This window comes from Phyllobates terribilis, unplaced genomic scaffold (genome assembly GCF_046119375.1).
Source record: "Phyllobates terribilis strain yellow unplaced genomic scaffold, ASM4611937v1 Scaffold_5__5_contigs__length_657084704, whole genome shotgun sequence".
Classification (NCBI taxonomy): Eukaryota; Metazoa; Chordata; class Amphibia; order Anura; family Dendrobatidae; genus Phyllobates; species Phyllobates terribilis.
Window position 1 is genome coordinate 591,484,602 of NW_027362765.1, and position 12,352 is coordinate 591,496,953.

Sequence of the window (12,352 nt, forward strand, 5' to 3'; positions counted from 1 at the left end):
ACCTTATTTATAATATTAATGGTCGGACCGTACAATACAAGCAACTGTTACCATCCACCTTTTATGCCTCCTCTATTTCCTAATAAATTGTCAGCTTGCGAGAGGGCTAATATTCCTCTATTAAGATATCTGTTAAATTATGTGTTACTTTGTAATGTCTGATATTGTCTGTACATGTCTTCTCTGAATTGTAAAGTGCTGTGAAATATGTTGGTGCTATAGAAATAAAATTATTATTATTATTATTATTATTAAGTCAGTGAACGCTGAACCCTGGTGGCTGAATTTCAGGGATTAACTTCTTCCTGACATTGGATGCACTGGTATGTCCGGTGTCAGGTCCCCTTCTTTGATGCAACAGATTGATTAGATCATCTATCATTAACATACATCATAAAGTGCAATCACAAAAAAAATTATAATATTATCATGTAGTGTCTAAATAATTCCACCATATATTACCTTAAAGGGAATCTGTCAGTAAGACCAACCTCCCTCTCTCCTACACAAACCACATATCTGGGCATTCAGGTCTTTAAAATGGAAATACATTGACACCTTTATATCTTCTATGTGTTGCTGCATGTACAAAGTAATTAGTATTTTAATTCAAATGCAAATGATATGTTAAATGGTCTGGCCATGACAATGTCCTTAAGGTGCCTCTGCTTTTTGAGATTGTTTCCTTGCTCAGCACTAGTCTCTGTAACTTGATTGATACCTCACTGTCTGTGTGACATCAGGAGCCTGGCAAGAAAATCAACATTGTGCTATCAATCAAGCTAAAGAGGCTGGTGCTGGGTGGAGAAACAACTTCCAGAGGTAGTGGCTTGTTAAGTGCTCGTCACGGCAACCCTTATGGGACAGTCCTAACTCTAATATTAAAACCTTACCAGTTGTCAAGTGACATACATATGGATAAGGGCAGAGAGACTGAACCCCTAGTAGAAGCATAGACCTGAGAGGCAGAATGAACCTTTCAGCTCAGACAAAGGGCGCCACACGCTTATATGCACTTAAGCACACTAAACTACAAAGAAAAAAACTGGGAGTCTGAACTGAAACGTAAATTGATGTGCATGCAAAATGTAAATGCATGTTCACATAAGGCCACTAGACAGAGAAAAACCAAAGACAAGCAAAATACCCAAATAACTGGAAGTAAATGGATAAATTGCACAGTGCAAAAAAATATGATAAATAGTAAAGGGTGTTTAGTGAACATTATTTTGATCAAAATAATGTAAAAGCTATCCCGCCACATCACGGCAACCCTTATGGGACAGTCCTAACTCTAATATTAAAACCTTTTACATTATTTTGATCAAAATTATGTTAACTAAATACCCTTTATTATTTATCATATTTTTTTGCACTGTGCGATTTATCCATTTACTTCCAGTTATTTGGGTATTTTGCTTGTCTTTGGTTTTTCTCAGTCTAGTGGCCTTTTGTGAACATGCATTTACATTTTGCATGCACATTAATTTACGTTTCAGTTCAGACTCCCACGTTTTTTCTTTGTAGTTTAGTGTGCTTAAGTGCATATAAGGGTGTGGCCGCCCTTTGTCTGAGCTGAAAGGTTCATTCTGCCTCTCAGGTCTATGCTTCTACTAGGGGTTCAGTCTCTCTGCCCTTATCCATATGTACAGTACAGACCAAACGTTTGGACACACCTTCTCATTTAAATATTTTTCTGTATTTTCATGACTTTGAAATTTGTACATTCACACTGAAGGCATCAAAACTATGAATTAACACATGTGGAATTATATACTTAACAAAAAAGTGTGAAACAGCTGAAAATATGTCTTATATTCTAGGTTCTTCAAAGTAGCCACCTTTTGCTTTGATGACTGCTTTGCACACTCTTGGCATTCTCTTGATGAGCTTCAAGAGGTAGTCACCGGAAATGGTTTTCACTTCACAGGTGTGCCCTTTCAGGTTTAATAAGTGGGATTTCTTGCCTTATAAATGGGGTTCGGACCATCAGTTGTGCTGTGCAGAAGTCTGGTGGATACACAGCTGATAGTCCTACTGAATAGACTGTTAGAATTTGTATTATGGCAAGAAAAAAGCAGCTATGTAAAGAAAAATGAGTGACCATCATTACTTTAAGAAATGAAGGTCAGTCAGTCCGAAAAATTGGGCAAACTTTGAAAGCATCCCCAAGTGCAGTTGCAAAAACCATCAAGCGCTACAAAGAAACTGGCTCACATGAGGACTGCCCCAGGAAAGGAAGACCAAGAGTCACCTCTGCTTCTGAGGATAAGTTTATCCGAGTCACCAGCCTCAGAAATAGCAGGTTAACAGCAGCTCAGATTAGAGACCAGGTCAATGCCACACAGAGTTCTAGCAGCAGACACATCTCTACAACAACTGTTAAGAGGAGACTTCGTGCAGCAGGCCTTCATGGTAAAATAGCTGCTAGGAAACACCTGCTAAGGACAGGCAACAAGCAGAAGAGACTTGTTTGGGCTAAAGAACACAAGGAATGGACATTAGACCAGTGGAAATCTGTGCTTTGGTCTGATGAGTCCAAATTTGAGATCTTTGGTTCCAACCACCGTGTCTTTGTGCAACACAGAAAAGGTGAACGGATGGACTCTACATGCCTCATTCCCACCGTGAAGCATGAAGGAGGAGGTGTGATGGTGAGGGGGTGCTTTGCTGGTGACACTGTTTGGGATTTATTCAAAATTGAAGGCATACTGAACCAGCATGGCTACCGCAGCATCTTGAAGCAGCATGCTGTTCCATCCGGTTTGCGTTTAGTTGGACCATCATTTATTTTTCAACAGGACAATGACCCCAAACACACCTACAGGCTGTGTAAGGGCTGTTTGACTAGGAGGGAGAGTTTTGGGGTGCTACGCCAGATGACCTGGCCTCCACAGTCACCAGAGCTGAACCCAATCGAGATGGTTTGTGGTGAGCTGGACCGCAGAGTGAAGGCAAAAGGGCCAACAAGTGCTAAGCATCTCTGGGAACTCCTTCAAGATTGTTGGAAGACCATTTCCGGTGACTACCTCTTGAAGTTCGTCAAGAGAATGCCAAGAGTGTGCAAAGCAGTCATTAAAGTAAAAGGTGGCTACTTTGTAGAACCTAGAGTATAAGACATATTTTCAGTTGTTTCACACTTTTTTGTTAATTATATAATTCCACATGTGTTAATTCATAGTTTTGATGCCTTCAGTGTGAATGTACAATTTTCATAGTCATGAAAATACAGAAAAATCTTTAAATGAGAAGGTGTGTCCAAACTTTGGTCTGTACTGTATGTCACTTGACAACTGGTAAGGTTTTAATATTAGAGTTAGGACTGTCCCATAAGGGTTGCCGTGACGTGGCGGGATAGCTTTTACATTATTTTGATCAAAATTCTGTTAACTAAATACCCTTTATTATTTATCATATTTTTTTGCACTGTGCGATTTATCCATTTACTTCCAGTTATTTGGGTATTTTGTTTGTCTTTGGTTTTTCTCTGTCTAGTGGCTGTTATGTTCTGCTACCAGAGCTAAGGAAAGAGAGGAGATCTGTCCCTACGATAGAACTCAGCTTAATCCCTACGATGTAACAGGGAACCTGATCCTGCGATCAGACCTGCTAAAGTCCTAAGCTAGTCTGTACGGAGACCTATAGATGTGGGGAAGGAATCCCTACAAGTACTAAGGACTGGGAGGAATATGGGACACCTCCTAACAGAAATAGTAGCAGACAGACGAACAAACAAAATATATAGAACATAGAGGTCAGTAGACCAAGCAAACTAACAGAGCAAGACACAGAGCACAGGCTAGCTAGAAAGTAGATATACAATGAAGTCCAGCAAAGCCAGAAGGGCGGAGCAGGATTAAATAGGCCAACAAGGTCATGTGACCAGCAAAGGAAAAAAAACCTAAGAGCAAGGTTCTAACAGTACCCCCCCTTCTAAGAGGATCCTCCGGATCCCCTAGGACCAGGCTTATCAGGAAATCTCCTGTGAAACACTCTGATAAGTCTGGACGCGGAAACATCATCCGACCTCACCCAAGAGTTATCCTCGGGACCGAAACCTTTCCAGGCCACAAGATACTGCAAACTACCTCTATACTGTCTAGAGTTAAGGATGCGAGAAATTTCATATTCCCCGTCCTCCACCACCGGAGGAACAGAGGCAGAGGCGTCACAATCCGATACAACAGCTTTTTTCAACAGAGAGACATGAAATACCGGATTAATTCTCCAGGAGGTAGGAACCTCCAACCTAACAGCAGATTGGTTGACAACCTGAAGCACCTTAAAGGGCCCTACAAACTTGGGACCCAATTTCTTTGAAGGAATCCTCAACCGCAGATTCCTAGAGGACAACCAAACCATGTCACCAACAGCGAATAAAACCTCCTGTCGTTTCCTATCAAAGTAGTCTTTAGATTTTCTGTTGGCCTCCTGAAGATTACCACGCACATCCGTCCAAACTCTCTCCAAATCACCGGAAAAATTCTCCTCCTCAGGCACGGCAGATCCCAACTTGGAGAACGACCCAAACGACGGATGTCTCCCAGAACAACAAAAAAAAGGCGAACAACCAGCAGAAGAAGATGTATGATTGTTCAGAGCAAATTCAGCAAGTGGCAGAAACTCAGACCACCCCTCTTGATTGTCTGCCACAAAACAATGCAAGAACTGCTCAACATCCTGGTTTTTCCTTTCTGTCTGGCCATTAGATTCAGGATGATATCCGGACGAGAACGACAAATGAACTCCCAACCTATCACAAAAGGCACGCCAAAAACGAGCCACGAACTGAGGACCCCTATCAGAAACAATGTCAGTAGGAACGCCATGAAGTCTGACAATTTCCTTGACAAAGGCCTTAGCGAGAGTTTTAGCGCAGGGCAGTTTGACGAAAGGAACCAAGTGACACATCTTGCTAAAACGGTCCACGACCACCCAGATGACAGTAAAACCCTCAGAGGGGGGAAGGTCAGTTATAAAGTCCATAGCCAAATGTGTCCAATGAGCACTGGGAACCTCCAAAGGACAAAGCAACCCCGCAGCAGGAGTATGTGAGGACTTAGATCTAGCACATATAGTACATTGACGCACCCACTTAATGACTTCCTTCTGCCATCCATGCCACCAAAAACTGCGACCCACCAGTCTCTTGGTCTCAGAGATTCCGGGATGACCTGCCAACCGAGATTCGTGACACTCAACAAACAAATCTCTCCTAAAGGTCCCAGGCACAAACAACCTCCCATGAGGAGTGTTAGAAGGGGCATTCTCCTGTGCTTTAAGAATCTCATTTTCCAAAACGGAGTCCAAATCAGCTATCACAACACCTTCTTGTAAAATGTTCTCCTCTTTCTCAGCACCGACTATGGGAGAAAAACTGCGAGACAAGGCATCCGCCTTAACATTCTTAGTACCAGGGATGGTAATTAAACCGCGAGAAAAACAGTGCCCACCTAGCCTGATGGGCATTCAGGCGCTTGGCAGCATCAAGATATATCAGATTTTTATGATCCGTAAGAACCTGAACGGGAAATTCCGCACCTTCCAAGAAGTGGCGCCAGTGTTCAAATGCGAGTTTAATAGCCAATAATTCCCGATTACCAATATCGTAATTCAGTTCAGTCTCCGAAAATTTTTTTGAAAAAAAGGCACAGGGATGTAATCCATCCCCGTTATCCTGAGACAATACTGCGCCAACCCCCACAGAGGAAGCATCAACCTCAACCAAAAACGGCCTAGTAACATCAGGCTGCATAAGGATGGGAGCAGAGGTGAACCTCTCCTTGAGATACACAAAAGCTTCAATGGCTTCAGAAGACCACTGAACCGCATCAGCACCTTTCCTGGTGAGATCAGTCAGAGGTTTGACAATACTAGAAAAAATTTTTATGAATTTTCTATAGTAATTGGCGAAACCCAAAAACCTCTGTATCGATTTCAAACCAATAGGCCTAGGCCATTCCTGCACAGCCTGAACCTTAACCGGATCCATCTCAAAACCTTTGCTGGAGATAATGTAGCCCAAAAAACTAATTCTCTGTACAGCGAACTCACATTTCTCCAGCTTAGCAAAAAGAAAATTGTCCATTAATAACTGTAATACCTCACGCACGCTCCGCCAATGAGACTCCAGATCCGGCGAATAAATCAAAATGTCATCCAAATACACAACCACATTTTTACCGATCAAAGGTCTAAGGATGTCATTAATCAGATTCTGAAAAAATGCAGGAGCATTAGTAAGACCAAAAGGCATAACCAGATTCTCAAAATGACCCACAGGAGTGTTAAAAGCAGTCTTCCATTCGTCACCCTCCTTCATGCGCAACAGATTGTATGCCCCCTTAAGGTCAATTTTAGAGAACCACTTGGCCCCATTAACTGGTTAAACAGATCAGGAATCAATGGCAGTGGGTAAGGATTGCGTACAGTAATTTTGTTAATCTCACGAAAATCCAGACAAGGACGTAAACCGCCGTCCTTTTTTCTTACAAAAAAAAATCCAACCGCCACAGGAGACTTAGAGGGCCTAATGTGACCGGCGGCCAAACTTGTCTGTATGTATTCCTCCAAAGCCTTCCTCTCAGGAATAGTAAGGTTAAATAAACGACTTTTAGGAAGAGTCGCTCCAGGGACAAATTCAATAGAACAATCATAGTCTCTATGGGGAGGCAAAATCTGCGATTCCTTCTCAGAAAAAACTCTCCAAAAATCCTGAATAGGAACAGGCAATTCTCCCCTATCCAAAGCTGCAATACGCCCATTACAACACTTGTCATAACATTTATGGCTCCAGGATTTAATTTCACTGGTAGACCAATCCAGTACAGGATTGTGAAATTTTAACCAGGGCAATCCCAATATTACTGGAGAAGGCAAGTTATTCAACACTACCAAATCCAATTTCTCATGGTGAACACCATTAATAGTGAGAGGAAATTCACAGACCTTGAGAGTAATATTCTTCAAAGGGGAACCATCCACAGAAACCACAGCAATGGGGGATGATAAAGGTTTAGGTTTTAAATTGAGTCTTTCCACGAATCCCCCATCAATAACATTCAGAGTAGACCCACAATCGACAAACACCCGAAATTCCATTAATTTTTCCTGAGCAATCGTGGAAGCAGCTAAAAATACACCCTTGGAATTTAAACAGGCAATACGGGCATGACTGACCATTTTTTTTCTTTCTTCATACGAAGCTCACAGCCTTTAATCAAATGACCAGATTTTCCGCAATAGAAACACAAGCCTTCAAAAAATCGACGGTCTTTTTCTTGAGAGCGAGGTGCCACCGATCCAATCTCCATCGGTTCACCACTGTTAGTACACACATTCTCATAACCAGAAACTGACATAGCAGAGGATTTGCTCTCATTAACCCTTTCACGCAGTCTTCTATCCACCCGTATAGCTAATTGCATAGCCTGTTGCAAATCTTCAGGTGTAGGATAAGCAATTAGCAGGTCTTTAACCCTTTCACTGAGCTCAGCAAGAAATAGACTTTTCAGAGCAGAATCATTCCACCCTGTTTGAGTAGACCAACGACGGAAATGAGTACAATATTTTTCCACATTACCTGATCCTTGTTTTAAACGTCTCAACTCAGTCTCAGCTGATGCGACACGGTCAGGATCATCATATAATAGTCCCAAAGCAGAAAAAAAACTATCCACTGATCTGAAGCATGTATCACTAGGTTGCAAAGAAAAGGCCAACTCCTGAGGCTCTTTGCGCAAAAGTGACATTATGAACCCTACGTGCTGGGATTCATCCCCAGAGGACTTAGGTCTCAAACGAAAATACAATAAGCAAGCATTTTTGAATGAAAAAAATTCTCGGTGTTCACCAAAAAATAAATCCGGCAAACATACCTTAGGCTCCAAGAAATGTGCTCCAGGACAGTTACTCACGTGCTGACGGAGCTCGGCCACCTCCAGAGAGAGTCCCTGCAGGCGATGAACCAAATCCTGAACCGACACCATGATGGAACAGAAAAATCTTTCCTTAGAGAATTTGCTGGCTGGACTTACTGTTATGTTCTGCTACCAGAGCTAAGGAAAGAGAGGAGATCTGTCCCTACGATAGAACTCAGCTTAATCCCTACGATGTAACAGGGAACTTGATCCTGCGATCAGACCTGCTAAAGTCCTAAGCTAGTCTGTACGGAGACCTATAGATGTGGGGAAGGAATCCCTACAAGTACTAAGGACTGGGAGGAATATGGGACACCTCCTAACAGAAATAGTAGCAGACAGACGAACAAACAAAATATATAGAACATAGAGGTCAGTAGACCAAGCAAACTAACAGAGCAAGACACAGAGCACAGGCTAGCTAGAAAGTAGATATACAATGAAGTCCAGCAAAGGGCGGAGCAGGATTAAATAGGCCAACAAGGTCATGTGACCAGCAAAGGAAAAAAAACCTAAGAGCAAGGTTCTAACAGTGGCCTTATGTGAACATGCATTTACATTTTGCATGCACATCAATTTACGTTTCAGTTCAGACTCCCAGGTTTTTTCTTTGTAGTTTAGTGTGCCTAAGTGCATATAAGGGTGTGGACGTCCTTTGTCTGAGCTGAAAGGTTCATTCTGCCTCTCAGGTCTATGCTTCTACTAGGGGTTCAGTCTCTCTGCCCTTATCCATATGTATGTCACTTGACAACTGGTCAGGTTTTGATATTAGAGTAAGGACTGTCCCATAAGGGTTGCCATGACGTGGCGGGATAGCTTTTACATTATTTTGATCAAAATTATGTTAACTAAATACCCTTTATTATTTATCATATTTTTTTGCACTGTGCGAATTATCCATTTACTTCCAGTTATTGGGGTATTTTGCTTGTCTTTGGTTTTTCCCAATTATATGGGCAGGTAGGTTCAAGCTCTATTTAAAAATGCCTTAGGCTGATGGGAGGAGTGCTCAGTCTGAAGGCGTATACTGCAAATATCACAAAACTGACCGGCACTTCCAAACAGAAAAAGACAAGTGTGAACAGGTGCAAGCTACAAGAGCCACTCTATATAACTAAGAAATTAAATCTGCATTCTGCACTAATGAAATAGGCACATCTTACTCCAGCAGTCCTGATCATTATAACTGGTGTCCACAATGCCAGTTTTAATGAATCTGTGATGAAACACTTTACAGTGTATGTCCAATTTGACTTTCAGTCAACCTTTTATTCTCTAAAATATGAAATGGCCCTGTATTTTTCTGGCACATATGCACAGTACATTAAAGGATTAAGGCTGGGGATATATTGCAATGTGTCAGGTGACAGCAAGTATTAACAGCAAGTCGCAAACGTTTTAGGTCATGCAACTTGTTTAAATGTCTATTCAAGGCCTCATTTATAAGTCTGTTTTTCACCTACATGTTCTATCCTTGCTTTTCCTTTATAATCTATGGGGCTCTTCCCACATCCGTGTTTTCTTGCAGATAGAGTAGTCTGCAAAAATCAGAGACATGTCCGTTTTTGACCCAAGTTATGGATCTAAATTACCTGTGAAAACCATTGACAGCACACGGATAACATACATCAGTGTGCAATCGATGTGATGTTTGCGTCTAACATTTCAATGGATAGGGAAAATTTACAACTTGTTTAATTTTCATCAGTAAAAAATTACTTATAAAACACTGATGATAAAAGTTGCCAAACAGACCAAACACAGCCCAAACACTGATGGAACTTGAATCCAAAATACTGAGAAACAGCAGTCTAGATTTTTACTTTTGGGGTTTTGGCTTTCTGATAGCCACTTACATACGCACAGGCACAAGGATTTTATATCAAAACAATAAAAATTATTGTCCTTCATAAACTTTACAGCTCCAAAAATGAATGAAAAAATTAATATTATTCAGTACAAATGAATAATAAGACAGTCCCCTCTCTTAGTAAGGCAAAGTAAATCAAACAGTCTCACCAACTTGATATCACAGGCACTTCTCAGTCATTAGCATACACTATCCTCCATGAATGGTCTTTCTCCAGCTCCAACACAACACACGTTGCTGAGCTATTCCTAGCTGCCTGTTATTAGGCCTGTAAGACCCAGACTGGAGTATGAGAACAACCTTTCCCACCCAGGCTTTTTTGGTCACTCCTAAATCCTAGACCCAAAATCCAGTCAACGAAAAAACAATCTCAGTAACACATACCTGCCAACTAGGACTTTACCTCCTACTTTCTTAAATTATGTACGAGAAAAAGCATGGATGTCTGAATTAATGGTACTTTAAAAATAAGTAATGATAATAATAATGAGGCCTTAGAACTACAAATTGGTTGTAAATAAAAAGACAGATGACACACAACTCAAAAGCTAAATATTAATGCCCCAATTCATTAAGACTTGTGTTTTGTACCCCAGTCTTAGCAATGGTCCTGCAGGAATAAAGTGGTGCATCTTATCAATGGTGTGCTCCGCATCTTGCCAGAAATGTTACTCCAGTCCACTTTTCTGGCCTAAAAACTTTGATGTATCAGCCCCTGTATATGCAAAGTCCCAAGCATCTTGCAACCTGTGACCAAAAATCCAACTGATTTTGTGGGACGGACCTGTTAATCAGACCCTAAAAAGTTCAAGTTATTTTGTTTTTAGTTTTTATTGCCATTTTGAGAATTTTCCAGGTGAAACATAACACGTTATTTTGCTTTTATGTGTTGGTGTATGTGCCCATAATTAACTTTTTAGGGGGTACTTGTAATAAAAAACTTATTGTCAAAAGTGGGTGAAACTTGAAACAGGAGCTTCAAAGGCCTTAAAAGAGAATGCAAAATATACTAAAATTGAACTGCATTAAAGCTGCGTGCAGACAAGTGAGATTGTAGAATTAAAGTAATTGCTTTCTAATTAACGTTTATTTTTTTTAACCCAAGATGTAGGTATTTACTAATAGTTTGTTTTAATGTCTTAATCTAATCCTTTTAGTGCCCGAGGAACTCATAAAACCAACTGTTTCTGAAGGGGCTTCTATTTGCCATGCTGAGAGTCTGTGCCAGCACTTGGAGTGCCTCAAACTTTGTGGAGTGGATGGTGAGGATGAGAAGCAGATCCAGCAAAGCCTCAATGTGGTACTGCTGGCAATAGATGAAGACAGTTAAGTATTATGCTAATCTCTCCGAACACTTTCATCTCCTGCTGACTGAGATATATGAATGATATGCTGCTCCTACCACTGAGTATATCTAGGTCATGGACAATGCAACCAAAGTTAAATCCTGCTATAAAAAAAGACGAGTTTGAAGTTCATGAGATGGAAAATAAGTTATTTTCACGCTCCTCTGATCACTCAAGAGCTTTATATTAAATTTTGCTTTTCTTCTAAGGACTTGTCTTTCTCTCTTACTGTCCGTACAGGGGGGATGCAGACAACAAAGCAATTAATAAACATATTACAAAGTAAAAAAAAGAAAACCATCAAAAATACTATGAGAAATACTTATAATTTATGACTTTTACGCAGCTGCATTTGGGCAAACCCTAACCCTAACCCTAACCCTCTTCAAATTAATTGAAAACCAACTCAACAAACTATATGCCGTATGGACGGTTAACCACATCAAGCCCAGAATGATCTGCTGGGCAGATTCCCAAAGGGCAGATCTGTGTGGGCCAAGTGCATTGACAATGACTGCCCTGTATTATCAGTGTAGTCTCCATGGCTAGAGAGCTTGAAGGGCCTGTGGTGACATGGTCGTATGACCACAAGTGCTGAAGGAGCCGACAGTGGGAGCTCTGAGAAAGCTCATGATGTACAGGAGAGGTGAGAGAGGAGCCTGGAAAGCTCTCTGTACTCTCTATCTCCCTCATACATTATTCCCTCTGCTGCTTCCAATAGGAAAGGATTAATAGGAATGTATCATCATGTTAATTTACTGTTTAAATCGGGTTTGTATCTAAATTTATTTTTTAGAATATTTTTGTCAATTTTTTTTCCTATATCGCACTCTGAATTAAAAATAAAAATGAGAAATCTTGCAATTTTCACACTGGCCACTTTATTCTAGATGATACTTCCTGTTATTTCATAAAACTGGCATGTACATTAGCATCAATGAACAGACTCAATCCCTATCTTTTGCATTGAAGTTTCTAATGAGTGTGTGAAAAAGTCATTGAGAAAGGGGTTAATGGGAACGTGTCATTAAAAAATTATTGATTTTTTTAATCACATTTTCGTGTTAAATATTAATATATATATATTTTTTTATTTTGGAAAAAAAATGTCATATTATAATCTTCATTCAAAAATAAAATTAATAGTCTCTCAAACTGAGGCTATTTTAGGCTGATACTTCCTGTCCTTTCAGAAAGAGGTTTCAGCAGGCTCATTA

General features: G+C 40.5%; 1 protein-coding gene across 5 annotated transcripts in view; it reads left to right on the plus strand.

Moving 5' to 3' along the window:
* Nucleotides 1-12,352, plus strand: part of LOC141273710 (rap1 GTPase-GDP dissociation stimulator 1-like) — a 592,027-nt gene that overhangs the window by 116,066 nt on the left and 463,609 nt on the right. For all 5 annotated transcript variants that reach the window (XM_073685973.1, XM_073685978.1, XM_073685977.1 and 2 more), the window contains exon 2: nucleotides 10,947-11,114. In XM_073685973.1, the coding sequence (XP_073542074.1) occupies nucleotides 10,947-11,114 (168 nt within the window). The remainder of the gene's footprint in view (nucleotides 1-10,946; nucleotides 11,115-12,352) is intronic.